The sequence below is a fragment of the Chanodichthys erythropterus genome, chromosome 9 (genome assembly GCF_024489055.1).
Source record: "Chanodichthys erythropterus isolate Z2021 chromosome 9, ASM2448905v1, whole genome shotgun sequence".
NCBI lineage: Eukaryota > Metazoa > Chordata > Actinopteri > Cypriniformes > Xenocyprididae > Chanodichthys > Chanodichthys erythropterus.
Window position 1 is genome coordinate 16,004,729 of NC_090229.1, and position 19,321 is coordinate 16,024,049.

The window sequence follows — 19,321 nt, forward strand, 5'->3', positions numbered from 1 at the left end:
GATGGAGTGTGTAGCTTTTCATTTCTTAAACAGCCATGTAGGAAGACACATCATGGCCATATATTCGAGGATGACAATGTCAAGATTCACCAGGGTTAAAATTAGGGCTGGGCGATGTATCGAATGCTTTTGTCACGCGCATTTCTTCAGTAAAGCCGGTTCCCTGATTACCGCTAAATCGCCATCACCTGCTTTCAAATGAAGCGGCATTTAATAGACAGAGCCATAGTTCACTGATAAGACACGCAATATCGCGTTCAATATCGATATGTATCGCCGTCGATATTGAACGCGATATTGCGTGTCTTATCAGTGAACTACGGCTCTGTCTATTAAATGCCGCTTCATTTGAAAGCAGGTGATGGCGATTTAGCGGCAATCAGGGAACCGGCTTTACTGAAGAAATGCGCGTGACAAAAGCATTCGATACATCGCCCAGCCCTAGTTAAAATTGTGAAAGAATGGATCAGAGAGCATGAGGAATCATTTTTATCATTTTAATTGGCACCTCTGAGTCCAGACCTTAAATTCACTGAAAGTATTTGGGATGTGCTGGAGGAGACTTTACAGAGTGCTCACCTCTTGCATTGTCAATACAAGATCTTGACCAAAAAATGATGCACCTCTTGATGGAAATAACATCACAATATTTATTTTCATCGAGAGGTGCATACATTTTTGGTCAAGATCTTGTATTGACAATGCAGGTGAGCACTCTGTAAAGTCTCCTCCAGCAAAAACTTACATTGAAGTTAAGGTCAGTGCCAATTCATGTGTGAAAATGATTCTTCATGCTTCCTCACAACAATTCTTTCACAATTTGAGCCTGATGAATTTTGATATTGTCATCCTGGAATTTGGCCATGATACATCTTACATGGTTGTTTAAGAAATGAAAAGCTACAAACTCCATCAATTAGAGTTGAAAGAACCATTGCCAAGCATATAACAGAAAAACTAGAAAAATAATAATCACTGTAATAATGATCCATCAATAGACTCTTAAGTATTTACCTATTAAAATCTAAACAGCAACTTTTTTTTTTTTTTTTTTTTTTTGGCCGGGCAGTTTATTTTAATATATGATTTTTAATCCTGTGATGACAAAATCCCTCAGATTGAGATCAAGAAACAAATTATCACAGTTGAAAACAAGTGTGTTGCTTAATATTTTCGTGGAAACTGTGATACATTTTTTCAGGATTTTTTGATGAATAGAAAGTTCAAAAGAACAATATTTATTTGAAATAAAAACCTTTTTGTAACTTTACACATGTCTTTACTGTTACTGATTAAAAGTATTATTTCCAAAACTTTTGAAGAGTAGTGTATCTATTCAAATAAAATCCGTATCGCACAAACACTAGTATGGATACTTAAACTAGTATATCAATACTAGATTTTTTGATCATTATTTTCACTGTAAAGCTGCTTTGAATCAATATTTATTGTATAAAGTGCTATATAAAAAAAGGTGACTTGACAAGCTACAGAATTTACTTAAATATTCTGAAATGAATGGCATGCGTTCTTTGAACAACACTAAATTAACATCATCTATATACATGATTGCACTTCTTGTACAGTCTCTGTCCTGGAACTGTCAAAGAGGACAACCAGAGATGTGTCTGCGTGTGTGGTGGCGTTTCCTTGCTGAGTGAAGGTGACCACACTGTTGAGTGACAACAAGTCTCTCAGTCATGCCTCCGTCTGATGCTCAATCTGTTTCCGCTGCATGTGTGAACTAATCACCCCATCCAACACATTTTCTCTCTCTCCATCTCACTCACTTTCTAACACCCTCTCGCTCATTTACACTTCCTCTCCTTTCTTCACACCCTCTTATTCCTGCATGTGTAACTTTCACTCTCACCTTTTTAATCAAATTTTGGGATTTTTTTTGAGAATCTCTGTAATATATTTCTTCTCATTAATCCTGATATGACAAAACAGAGGAGAGAAAGACAAGTGATGACCAATTATCTCATATCTTGCTCTCTTTCTGACAGCTTACTACAATCAGAAATCAAAAATCTCATCAAACACTGCATTACAAAAATTTAACACACATATTTACACTTTGATCGGCAGCATCAGCTACTTCTAAGTTATTAAAAACAGAAATGAGAACTCCCAAGACAGAACCAATCAAATCTTGATTGACTTCCTGCATAATATGGATGGACAGGCTGCCACGGCAGCGTTGATTCACATGGGCTAATCGAACTGCTGACATGTGCACTACAAAAACAGCCCTCATAAATACGCATGGGTGTTCTCACAGCCACGCATTCATTATAAATCTTGCATTTGTAAAGACTGTGCACCATTGGCTAAAGGGGAGGATCACAGGCAATCTTTATGCGTTTGATCAGTGTTCATTGGTAGTAGATAGAACAACCAACATCAAAGAAAGAAATTAACACATTCTGATCATCGCTGCCTGCGCTCTGCAATCTTTTCTTGCAATCTTGCTCTTTGACAGTCAACACATCAAAACAATGCATATTTCTGCTGTAAAGAAATTAAAGCAGTTGATAAGGAAGATGCTGACTTCATGAAATATTAACACATTTGTTTTTAAGCATTTAAAGGGTTAGTTCACAGCAAAATGAAAATTCTGTCATTAATTAATCGCCATCATGTCGTTCCAAACTTGTAAGGCTTTTGTTCATCTTCAGAACACAAAAAAAGCTCAATAATAGTGCAAAGTTGATAAATTGATCAGCTATAAGCTGCTCGACAGAAGGCAACAGTGTCGCTATTCAGCTCAAGTCAATTCAATGTTGAGTCAATTGCATTGATGATGTTGAAGAGTTCATCAATTATGAAACCAATTCGAATCAGCTATAAAGCAGCTCTACAGACAAAATGTCATTATCTAGCTCAATTTAATTCTAGTTTTGTTCTACACTGTGTCAGTGTTAATGAAAAAATCTCAGAGAAGAAATAGAGATAGAAAGATGGTAAGGTATTTGAAGACTGCATGTAGGGAGTCTATGCCTCAGAAAAAAAAGAGACAGAGAAATGACAGACTTGGCCAAGTGCCTGGCCCTCAGGCCAGAATCTTCAGCCCTCTTTGCCCAAGAAGGTACAGCTCAAGTGAAGAGGAGTTAAAAGAAGCAAGAGTGAAAGAAGAAGACAGCGAGCATATGTTGCTGTCTTCTTTCATTCTGCCCTTAACTGTATGACTTGGCAAAACCTGAGACATTCAAATTGACCAGAGCACATTTCACCCACACAGCACTACGGAAGTGGAGCTGGTGGGTCAAACCCCCAACCTCCAAACATCTCACCCACCATGAACTGATTTCTATCTGAAACTGTGAAATGAATGATATGCAAAAACTCCTTTTTAATTGGAAAGCAGAGATTGTGACGGAGAAGTAATTAGTAGTAATTAATTTTGTAATTATTTTCCCCCAACATATTAGCAGTGATTCACTTGGGCATGACAATTCTTTTTCAAACTATTCAGGATCAAAGCCCCAACAATTCATTACAGAATTTTTTAATTATTAACAATTCTGTTTATGGGAAAACCATATATATATATATATATATACACATATATATACATATATATATACTTGACAGCTATAGAGAAATAGAGAATACAATGCTGAATAAAGTCGTAGTTTTGGTTATTTTTGGACCAAAATGTATTTTCGAAGCTTCAAAAAATTCTAACTAACCCACTGATGTCACATGGACTACTTTGATGTTTTTATTACCTTTCTGGACATGGACAGTATACCGTACAAACACTTTCAATGGAGGGACAGAAAGCTCTCGGACTAAATCTAAAATATCTTAAACTGTGTTCCGAAGATGAACGGAGGTCTTACAGGTTTGGAACGACATGAGGGTGAGTCATTAATGACATAACTTTCATTTTTGGGTGAACTAACCCTTTAAGAAACTTTTAGTTATAATTTAATTTAATATATTTAAAGACAAAAACACTATTTGATAGTAAAACCACTGTTTAATAATTAAAAAAAAGCAATTTTATGTTTAGTTTTCTCCCCACCTGCTGTACCGAACCCGTACCGAACTGCAACTTCAACACCAAGGTACGTCCCAAACCGTGAGTTTTGTGTACCATTACACCTCTACTGAATAATAATTCAAATCTTGTTGACTCCAAACTTTTGAATGGCATTGTATGCCTGATGAAGAATCTAAATTAAAGAACTTTTGGAGGATCATTTAATCTTTTTAATAAATCAAGGAAACAACCTTTTTTGTACACCATTAGATGGACAGATATTGACAACAACTCAACCAACACAGCTGAGCAATCTGAAGCTTTAGACGCTTATTTACACTGCACATTGGAATAATCAGTAAAAAAGAAGAAAACTAAAAGAAAAAACTTTAAAAAGACTGTATTTCAAAGACTAATCCAAGACAATTTGCTGGAAATCTAGCAGCACTGAATGCAAACCTTCCACTGAGAGTAATGTTTAATTTCTGTGTAGTCTCTTTGATTAGCTCTCATGTTAGGGTATCACAGCCCTGTAAATCTGCACAAGGCGCAAATGAAAGGTCTCACATCTGAGCAGAAAAACAAGAATAAACCCTGACTCACCTTGGGATGCTGAAAGTAACTTCTTAGGTGGCGACGTTTCCCGGTGGCTCACTTTTAATGCCGTGCTGCAAGAAGCTCCTTCCACACTAGATGAAAACTTGAACTTGATGACACATTTCCCCGAATTTGTCTGTGTGAAAATTGCAAAACTTTCTTTCAAAGGACTGTACTCATAAATGTTTACTGGATGTTAAGTACTTTGTTTTTTTCTCTCAACTGTTCAACCTAGTTTTGTCTAGTTTTTAACTTTTCAATCTTTTTCATCCCTAATTAAAGACGAAGTGTGCTTTTTGACATTAAATACTTTCTTCATATCTATACATAAGCCATCTAAAGATAGATTTTCCCATAACATTTCAAAACATTGCTCCTGACCAGCCCAACACAGCAAAACGGGCTCATCCAATGTTTGGGGTGGGGGGTATTTTAATGGTCACACACTTGACCTTTAAATAACCCCTATGCTAAGGTCTTCATACTTCCACATAAACCCAAGCAAGCAGTTAGTATGTGTGAAATCCTCACACATTCAATCTAAACTTATTCATCATCACTGATGAAGCATTTAGAGTAACTAGAGCCTGGGAAATTTGCCATGGTGAAAGAGCCACAGGAACGGCAGCCCACGATTCCCTAATCATGTTAATCGACTTTAATATGACATTTGTACAACAGAGGAGACAGCTAACAGGCTAATAAAACGGTAATGATGGTTCTAGCGGCTAGTATCAGAGAGGACAACATGGACACACTGGTGAGCTGTTCCTGTCAAACTGGCCCTCAAAAGGGAAAGTGTTCAGGAACTTCTGTACAAACAGGATGTCTGGGTTAGTTTCTGCTAATGAAGAACATCATGTAATAATGTTGTTCAGGACTGATTAGACCAAGTGCTGAAATGAGCTGCTCATTAAGATCTAGTTGCCAAGGACAAGTAGTTGTGACAAAACTTTTTGATATAAAGTGCTAAAGTATTATAATTATTATGCAATGTTCAATATTTAGAGAGTTTTAAAATCCCAGGCAAGATTATGATTGTGTGGGTTCAGAATGAACCGAAAGGATGTGCCACCCATACTTACAGTGCATGTTCAGATGTTTAATTCAACGTGCGTTATCATCTTTTCATAAACTGCATTCACTGAGGTCTTCTTTTAGCATCTTTTGAAATAAATAATCAGTTCAGGCTTTACGCTTTATTTGAAACGTAAAACACAATAACTAATAATAGCTAAATCTATTGGATTTTTTCTTATTTTTCACAATGTTGCTCTTCTATAAATAGCTTTATTCTGAAAGCAGAATGCATCAAGAAAAGCAGACCAAATTGAACATCTCAGCTCAATCATGCAGCGCTTTCCGCTTGGCACGTTTCGTCACACTTTTACAGTGTTTAGCTTCCCATTCAGCTCAGGACTGAATAAAACAAAACAATCAGCATGACGCTAAAGGATTACTGCAAGAGCTAGTTTGCAATGTAGATGCCAGTGAAACAAACAAATTCAAAATTTTGGGGTCAGAAGTTTGTTTTTTGTAAAGAAATGAATGCCTTTATTCAGCAAGGACACATTAAATTGATCAAAAATGACAGTAAATACATTTATACTGTTACAAAAGAATTTTTTCTATTCATGTAACTTTTTATTCATCAAAAAATCCTGAAAAAATATCAAGCTTTCCACATATAACAACACAACTGTGATTATGATGATAAGAAATGTTACTCGAGCACCAAATCCACATATTAGAATGATTTCTGAAGGATCATATGATGCTGAAAACTGGAGTAATGGCTGCTGAAAATTTATCCTTCCATCACAAGAATAAATTACTGTTTAAAATAAATATTACAAAAGCGTAGAGCAAAAACAGAATTAAATTAAGCTAGATAATGACAATATTACTACTGACCGACTGACCCCAAACTTTTGAACATTGTAATGACTGACAGTTTCATATACTTGCCAACACTGATTTTTTCCTGCATTTGGCGCTTGGCAAGTGTTCATTTTAAGCCCTAGTTACCAACCTCTGATCTACATGCTCCTAGAACCATGACTTATATGAGCTCATATGTTTCCACATATGTGGTCCTCATGAGTGATATAAGCCAACTACACTTATTTTGTCTTCCTTCTTAATCAGTACCATTAATGCCACAATAGAGTCAGATTTCTTAAGCACATTATGCTCTTAATGTATAATTACATAATTAGTCTGCCACCATTAATTTAATTGCAACCTTCTGATTAGAGGCATTGCATAAGGACTCTAAAACAGCCTGCATGGGAGTGGCACATTCTGTAATATTACTATTATTCCAGTGTGTGTTTGTATGTGTTCAATCATTACCTGCTGTGTGCCTGCAGAGTAGACCATGACACCCCAAGGGTTTGGGAGAGCACCGCCCTGCAAGTTGAGGCACACATTCTCTCCGGGGCCCTCAGGATCCGAAAACAGACTCCAAGAACACCAACGCACACACTGCATAAACGCTGCTCTGTGCACAGCTGTGGATGTCATCTAGCGAAATAGCGAAAGAAACAGAGAAATTTTTTCCTCTCAGTTTGTTCTTGAATAGCACCCTCTGATGTTTCAAATCGACATTTGAACATGACTGACTTAGTTAGATACGTTAAAGTTATGATTGCTTGACATAAACCAAGATTCAAGCATTCTTTTTTGGGGGGGCCTTTTCGCACTATTATTAAGTAGAGAAGACAGAATTAAAACATATAGGCCTGGTTTCACAGACAGGGCTTAGCCTAAACCAGGATTAGGCCTTAGTTCAATAAGGATATTTAAGGAGCTTTTATAAATGTACACTAGAAAAAAAAAACAGCACTGGTGTGCATCTTGAGACAAAACAAGGGCACTGACATATTTTAAGATGTGTCAGTACAAGTTGCTTTTAGTTAAAACAGCTCAAACATGTAATTTAGTCTAGGACTAGCTTAAGCCTTGACTTTCTCATCCGGAACCGGTAGTGTTTTTTGAAAAGAACCGGAACCGTGCAAGATTTCTAAGTTTCGGTTCCGAAAACGGTTCTGGTGTGATGGGTGATCGCACCAGCTTCACAAACAGTCTTTTCAAAAGCACAGTAGGCTATCATTATTTCTGTGTGGCAAAGGCCAGAATCTTCTGTTCTGTACCGATTGCATTGTTACGCCACTAGGTGGCAACAAATTTACTGTTAAAAATGTGTCTATCAATGAATCATTCTGTCAGAAAGAAGTCTTTATGAATCCAACTTACACAAATATTCTGTTTCACCTGTCTGAATCTTACATGTTTGTTGAAGCATCTTATCTTATTTGTGGTAACACTTTATATGGTTAATTTATGAACTAAACATCAGTAATACCTTTGTTACTGTATTTTTTAATCTTTGTTAATGTTAATAAAAATACAGCCGTTCAGAGTTTGTTCATGTTACTTCACAGTGCATTAACTAATGTTAACAAATACAACTCTTGATTTTAATAATGTAAATATTGAAATTAACATTAACAAAGATTATAAATGCTGTAGAAATGCAGTTCAATATTAGTTCATGTTAATGTAGTTACCTAATGTTAACTAATGAACCTTATTGTAAAGTGTTAGCGAATTTGTTGAGATTAACAGTTTGTTAAATTAATTTTACACAAAAAGGACTGTTTGAGACGAGTATTGTGCATTTTTCCCTTACTACTATTTTTTAATAGTTGTTTAATTATTTTAATGGAACCGGAACCGGAATCGTTAGGCAGAACCGGAATCGGAACTGGAAAATTTCTCACGATTCCCAACCCTAATTAAAGGGTTATTTCACCCAAAAATGAAAATTCTGTCATGTATTACCTACCCTCATGCCGTTCCACACCCATAAGACATTCGTTAATCTTCAGAACACAAATTAAGATATTTAAGTTGAAATCCAATGGCTCCGTGAGGCTTCCATAGGGAGCAATGGACACTTCCTCTCTAAAGATCCATAAAGGTACTAAAAACATATTTAAATCGGTTCATGTGAGTACAGTGGTTCAATATTAATATTATAAAGCAACGAGAATATTTTTGGAGCGCCAAAAAAAACGAAATAATGACTTATTTAGTGATGTCCGATTTCAAAACAATGCTTCAGGAAGCATCGGAGCGTTATGAATCAGTGTATCGAATCTGCTGTTCGGAGCGCCAAAGTCACGTGATTTCAGCCGTTGGCAGTTTGACACGCGATCTGAATCATGATTTGGCACACTGATTCATTTATGCTCCGATGCTTCATGAAGCAGCGTTTTGAAATCGGCCATCACTAAATAAGTCATTATTTTGTTTTTTTGGTGCTCCAAAACTATTCTCGTCGCTTTATAATATTAATATTGAACCACTGTACTCACATGAACCGATTTAAATATGTTTTTAGTACCTTTATGGATCTTTAGAGAGGAAGTGTCCATTGCTCCCTATGGAGGCCTCACGGAGCCATCGGATTTCAACTAAAATATCTTAATTTGTGTTGTCAAGAATAGCGAAGGTCTTACAGGTGTGGAACGGCATGAGGGTGAGTAATAAATGACAGAATTTTAATTTTTGGGTGAACTAACCCTTTAATACAGCTTATTTACTATAGTTTAAAAAATGGTAATAAAATATGACAAGATCTCAGAGATAAACTGTGTCAGAAAAAAATTATCGTCAAAGTGTTTAAAGAATTTTTTTTTTTTTTTTTTTTTATCAATTTTACTGGTAGTCCACAGTATGAAGAATTTTTGGGTATAATATGTCACAGTTTGCTTTATTTTGCTATCCTCATTTACATAAATGAACTATAGTGTCCTGCACCCACTAGTAAAAATAAATCAAAAGTGTCTTAATAATTTTGGTTTGACTGTATGTATGTACACAATAAGTGCATTGTATCAACTGATTAAATTAAATGTAAGTACATAGTAGGCCATGTGTGGAATATATTAGGCCACCTATGTGTAACCATATATTTTATACACTAATAATAATTATTAAATAATTATAACATTAAAATAATTTAAAATATATTTATATAATATACTCAATATTCATTATATTTCTATTATATTATTTATATTATATTTATATTCAAATATCACTGGTATTCATTTTTTAACAAAAAAAAACAGACAACCAGTTTGACAGTGATTTCTTATTTGGAAACTGTGTTGCCTGAAACACTTTCCAGAATGAAACATTAGCAGCCATAATCACACAGATGAGAACATTTCATCCTTTTATCTCACAACATGTACACATCTTACAAGTACACAAACTAAGCAGATAGAGAAAAGTTAAAAAAAAATATGAGAAAGAGAGAAAAAAAATGGAAGAACTGAGCCTGCTCTCAGCTTAGCTACAATCCGTTGGGATCAGGCATTAAAGTCAATCAATAAATGAGCTGGTCAGGCTCAGCTCACCGTAATTAATCATGATAGAAAAAGCGCAAGGGAGAGAAGGAATTATTCAGCCCCCCTTTCTCTCACTCCCACCTCCCTCTGAGGTCTGATGTATCTGGCCAGTGATATATAGGTTGTATGGTAAATACTCTCCAGTTCAGCAAAGAGCGTTAATACAAGAGCTTTATCTTTCTCAGAGATGTATTTCACATTTCACAGGATGAGAGAGAGAGAAAGTGAGAGATTTACCATCACCTTTAGCGATAGGGACAACAGTCCCTCAGTCTCTCAGACCCACTATGGCACCATCAGCCTTGAGTACAAATGTCACAAATGAACTCAACCATGATCATTCAAAAGAAACCTTGTTCTCACAGAAAGCACTGTCATTTCCTGCACATCACCACAGTGCACACAAAACAAAGAAAATAAAACTGAAGATAAAATTCACTGATTATATTTCATTTTAATATTTTCATAAAATGTATTGCATTTGAATTAATCTATTTTATTAAAAATATAATAATATAATTAGTGAAATTCTGATATTCAAAATCTAATTTTACATTATGATGTATAACGAATAAGAAAAATTTACATTCTGTGCTCTTTTTTAGATGACTGATCACATTTGCTATATTTATATTTATGTGAGCCCCATGTAGCTCAAGTGCTGCTGTCATTAAAGCAAAATTAACTTATATACACTCTTACATTACTGACACCTGGTGTGGTAAATAACACATGCTGAGATATTAACTGGTAACTATTTCTAAATAAAGCACTGGCTCCAGGAAACTCTTCCTAATAGCGTAGATTAGCCAACTATATGTATAGAGCCACAGAGCCAATTTTCCACTAAGAAGACAATTCCTTCAAATCCTTACATAATCCTTAGAACAGTTCAGATATTTCAACTGAAGTTCCCCAGCTTTTGTTCAACCTAACATGATCTGAAGATGGAAATAATCGCTGCTACATAATTTACCCTGAATCCGTCTTCAGCTCCCAAGCTCCCCTCTCGCTGGAGTCAACACAATTTCATTCTGGAGCGTTTCCCGCTCTGAAAGAGCTTTTGAGGAGACTGATGCTGAATCTCTCTCTGGAGATGACTCTGATTAGAATTATGTCTTTTATATAACATATTAATTGCTATCTTTCCTGGCTATTGATCGAAAAACAAGAAATGGCATGGATATACAGGCGCAACATCAAGGCTCAGGGAAGTCTGGATTAAATACACATCTTACACATTACAATACATATTCTATTTATAAGTTGCAATAAAACTGAAGTAGTGAAAGATCTTTTCTTCCATATTGTGACTGAGTGTAACAGATTATCAAAAACGGGGGAAAAAATATAGGGTGGGGACTTCTATACATGACTTTAAATCTATTATACATGAGTCTTAATGGGTTAGTTCACCCAAAAATGAAAATTCTGTCATTTATTACTTACCCTCATGTCGTTTCACACCCGTAAGACCTCCGTTAATCTTCGGAATACAAATTAAGATATTTTAGTTGAAATCCGATAGCTCTGTGAAAGTCACGTGATTTTTGTTTTTTTGCCGCACCAAAAGTATTCTCGTCGCTTTATAATATTAATACTGAGCCACTGTACTCACATGAACTGATTTAAATATGTTTTTAGTACCTTTATGGATCTTGACAGAGGAAGTGACATTGCTCCCTATGGAGGCCTCACGGAGCTATCGGATTTCAACTAAAATATCTTAATTTGTGTTCCAAAGATGGAACACAAGGTGTTACGGGTGTGAAACGACATGAGGGTAAGTGATAAATGACAGAATTTTCATTTTTGGGTGAACTAACCCTTTAAATCTCTATTGTTCGACTTTAAATCTACAAAAGATGGAATTCAGAGTGTGCTACTGTAGTTCAGAGCAAACCAAGACAGCAATATGAATATGGTCTTAATGAGATTTAGGAGGTTTTTAAACTATTTGCATATAACTTATGTTATAATTTAAGAGACCTGTGAGATGGAAAAATCAAAAAATAAATGACAATCAATCAAACGCTTATCATATATAAAGCAATAGAGCTGAAGTTTTTAAAAGTGCAGTGATGAAACCCTCATAACTCCAGCAGTAAAATGAAAAGGTATTGCACATGATTTCAGCACTGCTCAGAACAAACCCTATGAACCTAAGCCGCCATAAGTAACTCTTTAAAATGGCAGAAAACTCTAATGTTCCCAGACAGTAACAAAGCAATGATATGGCACCCAAGTCAGCAATGATCATAAAACATACACCATAATGTCCTTTACCCTCAGCTTCTACACAATAAATCAAAGCAGGGCAGAATCACTGCCAGATCTGAGAACACATTGATAACTGCTGGTTTTGGTAACAAGATGAGCTATTAAAGTGGCTGGTGGTGTGGAGGTTGGAGCGAGGCATTGGGTATGGGTGCAAGGCTGCCGTGAGCTGCAGCCCAGTGTGAAGAACTGTCAGCGGGTGTGCGCTATGCTACATTGGGGCTGCCAGCAGGACTGATGGGAAGGGGGTGAAAAGGCAGAATTGTAATGAAGTATCCATCCTTAAGTCCAGTCATGTAGTAAAACTTCAGTCAGAACTGAGCTGCACACGCACAAGAACCTTTTTTTTTTTTTTCAAAGCAACTGAATAAAACATCCAAGCAGAATCTACAGTAGAATTGTTCTGAAGTTCAAATCTTATCAATTCTGTACAAAAAGCTGAGAATTCCAGAACAATATTTCATAAAAGAAACATTCTTGTGCAAGTTACAGTAGCATTATGGGAGTCCTAAATTTGATGAATAAAATTTTGAAAACAAAACATGTACTGGATCTTACCCAGGGGAGGCAATATCCCCAGTTAGCCTCTTTCGACAAATGTGGTAAAAAAAAGGGGGGGGGGGGTTACCGTCCTTTGATCTACATGCTCCTAGAACTATGAATTATATATTTAAAAAATGAATGATGTTGTTATAAAATATTAAATTAAATTATTATAATAAAAATCTGTGACAGTAATTTTCTAATTTTTGTCAGAATATCTTATTCATCCACAGAGAGAAAAAAAACTATTTCAAAAATGATCATTTTTTACCCAAAATAGGGGGTTGTGACTGTGAGCGTTAATGAGTACACACATATTATTCATATTCATAGCCGGAGGGCGCCCTAGCACAGAAAGTCCACAAGTGAGACTCATAGAAGTCATAAACCTTATGACGTTCCAGGAAAACCCTTATATAGACAAACGCCTCCAGCTTTCACAAGAAAAATGACGCAAATAGAGACGTTTTGACTGATGAAACATGAAGAGTCAAGCTCTCGCTTGACAATCTTTGACAATAGTGGTCCTGACAGAAATATGGTTTATTTGTTTTCTTCTAGACATCTCAGGTCTTTTCATAAGAACAAAGTATATTTGTAATGCAATGCTAATCGACATAGCCTTTATCACTGAAATATAATACTATAAAATAATAGCATTTCTGCCTCATTCTATGATATGGAAGTTATTTCAAACACTTGACAAGTCCAAATTAAACCCTGCAGCTCGTGACAACACATTGATGTCCTAAGACACGAAGCGATCGGTTTGTGCGAGAAACCGAACAGTATTTATATCATTTTTTACCTCTAATACACCACTGTCCAACGGCATTCATCACTCGATTCGTTTGGTCTGATCGCGCTCTGACAACGGCAGTGATGTCTCGCTCTCATTGAAGTATATGCGCGAGACATCACTGCCGCTGTCAGAGCGCGATCAGACCAAACGAATCGAGTGATGAATGCAGTTGGACATAGTGGTGTATTAGAGGTAAAAAATGATATAAATACTGTTCGGTTTCTCACACAAACCGATCGTTTCGTGTCTTAAGACATTAATGTGCCGTCACGAGCCGCAGGGTTTAATTTGGATTTGTATAAGCAAGTTTTATTTACTCTTATAGTCCAAGTTCCCGCTGACTTGCATTATACCACTGACAGACGGCAGCGGTTGCAGTTAAAAATCATAATTTGTGTTCTACTGAAGAAACAAAGACACCTACATCTTGGATGCGCTGGGGTTAAGCAGATAAACATAAAATTTTCATTTTTGGGTGAACTATCCCTTTAAATGATTTCTTTTGTTGGACAACAGGTTTGTAAACGCATCTCATTACAAGTTTGGAAAGATGTTTGGTACATTGCTTTTTCAAATTCACATTATAAGTGACTCAAACTTGCAATGCTTGCAGAGAGGGAGCAGCATTTACTGCGAACCGATCAATATTCTCAGTTCACAGTGCACTTCACCATGAAACAAGCTGCACATATATATTTAATTAAAAGTTTTGCAATTTCATAATCACACAAAGCCATAATCACGATTTCAGTTTAATTTCGGTTAATCGTGCAGTCCTAGATTAATATCACACAAGCAAGCACACAACAAACATTACACAAACCAAACAAGCAGTTCTGTCTCACACATGCAAAACTGTATCTCACCCATGCTTCTGATGTAAATTTGTTCATCGCACAGATTTTTTTGTGGCACGTGCAACATATATGTCATATACTGTATGTACATATACTGTTTATAACCTCCCCCATATATGTGTGTGTGTGTGTGTGTGTGTGTGTTTAAAGGTGCCCTAGATTCAAAAATTGAATTTATCTTGGCATAGTTAAATAACAAGAGTTCAGTACATGGAAATGACATACAGTGAGTCTCAAACTCCATTATTTCCTCCAATATTTGCATATGCCAGCTCATGTTCCCAACATTATGAAAGGCATTACACAAGGGCAGCCAGTATTAAGGTTTGGATGTGCACAGCCGAATCATCAGACAAGGTAAGCAAGCAAGGACAATAGCGAAAAATGGCCGATGGAGCAATAATAACTGACATGATCCTAGGGCTGGGCGATAAAACAATAACGATATGTATCGCGATAAACACGTGATCGATAGCAATAAAAAATGTGTTTGATAAAACGTTCAATATTTTTTATTCTTCGTCGGAAGAAAACAGAGGTTGCAAAGCAAGTTTGGTTGCATTAACAAAGGCACTCACTCTCTAGTAACCTAGCAACGTAGGGAGTGACATGCTAGACGGATACATTTACAACTATTACGCTATGTAAATATTGATTTAAATTTGTTGGCAAACTTGGCATATGCGCCGATTAATGTTTCTGCCGGTGGGTGCCCACACTATAATGTTGCGCTTATGGCAACATTAAATCCTGGAGAGGAGACAATTCTAGATTCACGGCTGCATGCAGGAGGACAAAAGTTTGAGCGTGCAGATGTGATATCTGAGCGAGAGCGCGCGCACGGTGCATCCAGTTTTGTGCAAGGGAATCCGCTTGTGAGTGGAGAGATTGCTCGCTTTTTTTTATGCGTTCACGAAATTTTTTTCCCCAATATAATAACGTCATAGAACCCGCATTAAATGAAATATTAACGTGAGAAGAAAGTCGTGTCTGAATTTCGCAATTTTGTATTGGTTAAAACAAATGGAGAATATCTCCTTTTTTCTGTAGGTGCTCGACCATTTCCGTGTGTGGCGCTTTAACATCTTTTTAAATCATCGATTTGGGCAGCTTTAAGCAGCTCTTGAGGTTCTTATCCAGTATGGAAGATGAAATCCTTGCTGGTGTAGTTGTGTTTACCGACTTTAATGAGGCCCGCTCTTTGTGCTGTCCACTCAGTTGTTATCAGCGGGTAAACCTCTTTATGGCTGCACAAATAGATTTTTAAATGCTCACAGTTTTTACTATTTTTCTTATTCTGGTATTGTAATTTCAGGGATGAAAAAAAAGACATAAATGAAATGTGGGACACTACTTAAGTCTTGCGGGACAAAGCTCCTAATTCTGGGACTGTCCCGCAAAATGCGGGACGGGTGGTCAGTCACCCTACTTTAGACTTATGTTTACATTTAATTATTTGAGTTTTCCATGGTTGTTCACATTTCTGTCTTAATAACTGAGGGGATTATGATCAGAGGAAGGTTAAGTTTAAATGAAATATATATTTTTTCCTGGTCTTTATTTTAAATGGGTCATAAAAAATATCAATAATTATCGATATCGACCGATATGAAACACTGATATTGTGATACAGTTTTCAGCCATATCGCCCAGCCCTACATGATCCATGATATCATGATATTTTTAGTGATATTTGTAAATTATCTTTCTAAATGTTTCATTAGCATGTTGCTAATGTACTGTTAAATGTGGTTAAAGTTACCATTGTTTCTTACTGTATTCACGGAGACAAGAGCAGTCATTATTTTCATTATTAAACACTTGCAGTCTGTATAATTCATAAACACAACTTCATTCTTTATAAATCTCTCCAATAGTGTAGCATTAGCCGTTAGCCACAGAGCACAGCCTCAGATTCATTCAGAATCAAATGTAAACATCAAATAAATACAATACTCACATAATCTGACGCATGCATGCAGCATGCATAACGGACACTTTGTAAAGATCCACTTTGAGGGTTATATTAGCTGTGTAAACTTTGTGTTTATGCACTGTTTAAGGCAAGCACGAGCTCCGGGGGCGGAGAGCGCACAATTTAAAGGGGCCGCAACCTGAATTGGCGCATTTCTAATTATGCCCCAAAATAGGCCGTTAAAAAAATTTATTAAAAACAATCTATGGGGTATTTTGAGCTGAAACTTCACAGACACATTCAGGGGACACCTTATATTTATATTACTTATATTACATCTTGTAAAAAAACATTCGATGGCACCTTTAAATAATTACAAAATAAAAAAATTGATGGGGAAAAAACCTTTGTCAGGATCCCATTTTCTATCAGCTCGAGAGTGATTAGTCACATGACATTTATACATACATTTGTCTTGATAAATACAAAGTCCATTGAATGAAAGACCCCAATGGAACCTTAGTAGTAATTTCTTAAGATATGCATGTTACAATATTGATACATATGAAGCCCTTACTACAGCATTTTAGAGAGAGCCTCAGAAAGACTGAGCAAAGCTTCAAAGCAAAATCGAATCAAAGCAGCCACATATGAGATTAACTGCAGCACATACAGTAACTAACAGGAATTCCATATCAAAGTCACGACATTGCGGCTCTGTCTGGAGAACATAACTATTAAACTGAATTTGAAGAGCAAACAAGCAAAACTTTGCCACACAAAAATACAATTAAAAGAAACAGGAAATTGCCAGAGGCAGAAATTAAGCTCTTCTTGTTTCTAAGCATACTGAAGAATTAGAAAGTCAATAGAAACTGTATTAGGACCAAAATTCATCATTAGAAAGTGATTAAATGTGCGAATCCACACAAAAAAAAGTGTATAAATGCATAAACCAATCAAGGTGAAAGATCAAACGTCTTTTACAGATGGCTCATGGCGATTTCACAGCCATCAGACAGCTGAATATCAATAATTCATAAAACAGGACATCAGAGACGCAATGGAAGATTATAGAAATCCAAAACTAATAATACCACTGAGATCCACAGAGCCCCGGAGTACGGAGAAGAAACCAGAACGATTATGTCAAGGCAGATTGAACTGTAAAAAAGCAAAACAACTACACATACAATTAAGTCTGACAAATCAATCAGTCCTCCTCATTTTTTCATCTAGTTTATCTCTCAGAAATAACACTGAATTTAAAAGTCAATACGAATATATACAGTGAAAGTAGTCAGGAAACTCCTTTGCCACCTCGATGGCAGAGACAGCAGCATACTGATGAATGAAATCGTGTTTTCAGACATTTGGCTGGCGTATTCCTCAGGGACGACTCAGCCATGTGGCGGGCGGCAGGGACAAGGCGATGCATTGTTGGCTCTTGGCGCCGTCATGGCGAGAGGATGATGCCAGGCCTTCCCTGCGCATGCTGTGTCGAGTCTTTAGCTCAGCACACTCTCGGATCACTAACACAGAACTGTCTCACGTCTTTGTTTAAAAACTCTCGAAGGAACAGAGATGATTGCGTCATATGGTCTTAGCAGGGGGCCGTGTCAGAATCCCTGTTTTAAATAATGAAGAGGAACTGTTTTTGACAGAGTAACACCAAGATTTGATGATAACAGGATTAGAAAGAGCCACTGTGACACCCTAATAAACGCTGATCAGTTGATTTCTGATTTATACACACTGCAGCTAAACGCTGTCCACATCTCAAGTAGTGACAGAATTTTTATTAAACAAAGTGTGTGGAGAAATTAAATGATCAGCTTGTTGTTCATGCAGTGACTCTTTGGGACACTGACAGCTCATCTGAAAAGTGGTACTTGACATGTTTGCTAGCAATGCCAGTGGTAAATATTTCTCTCTTTACATTTTCTTTGTCAAAAATAGCTGAAATCAAACAGGTTATGCTTTGTTTACTGAAATCAAAATGAGTATCAATTTCAGATTAAAGCCAATAATTAAGCCAAAAAAGGCTTTATTTAGACCCTCTCTATCCTTGTTGTTTTGGAAGACCACCCACTGTAAGATTTTCCATGCTCTGCATCCAATAGATTAAGAGTGAAGTATGAAACTCTGCAGCTGAAAGATCTTAAATTAGGTTAAGCCTAGAGAGAGGTACTGTAGAAAAAGAAAATGGAGGGAGAGGATGTAAAGAATAAGAAGGAAGGTAATCGACAGAACAAATGTGATTGAGAGAAACTCAAGTAGCAAAACTAGGTGGGAGGAAAACCACCAGAGAAGACAGAGGTAGCTATACAGTATTTAACTGTGGTTCTCAACAGGTGAGACACAATCTTAAACTATTCAGTTCTGAAAAACAATGTTAAATGCAAATCCAACTAGAAAATATATAGTGTAGCAAATTAGCTCCAAAGGGAAATATTCATAATTAATCATAATGAATAATTATAAATATTTCCCTTTTGAGCTATGTTATCTTTAATTATGAATATTTCCATTTTGAGCTAATTTGCTACAATAGTTATAGTTTGGGGACCAAAATATATATATGTATGTCAGGATTATGTTATATGTTGTGTTAGTTTCATTCCTGTGTGCTTGTTTCCAGTGCTTCAGTTCAGTGTATTCTTAATTGCATTCTAGTTAGTCTTGGTTACTGATTATGTTCAGGTGTCTGTCATTATGTTTCCTGTGTATTTATACTCTGTCTCATTCAGTTCATTGTCGGTTCTCGTCTGAGTTAGTGTGTGTTGCTACCTGGGCCTTTCAGTCCTGACAAAACATTGCAAACGTTTTTTAAACAGAAACGGTGGTGCGTTGAACACCCTGTTCTGATGACGCAAGAGTTGCAACTATGGCAGCTGAGAAGGCCATTCTTTGTGT

General features: G+C 36.4%; 1 protein-coding gene across 5 annotated transcripts in view; it reads right to left on the reverse strand.

Moving 5' to 3' along the window:
- Nucleotides 1-19,321, reverse strand: part of nphp4 (nephronophthisis 4) — a 184,772-nt gene that overhangs the window by 70,002 nt on the left and 95,449 nt on the right. For all 5 annotated transcript variants that reach the window (XM_067394736.1, XM_067394737.1, XM_067394735.1 and 2 more), the window contains 2 exons: nt 6,944-7,114; nt 4,595-4,724 (listed from right to left, as the gene is read on the reverse strand). In XM_067394736.1, the coding sequence (XP_067250837.1) occupies nt 4,595-4,724; nt 6,944-7,114 (301 nt within the window). The remainder of the gene's footprint in view (nt 1-4,594; nt 4,725-6,943; nt 7,115-19,321) is intronic.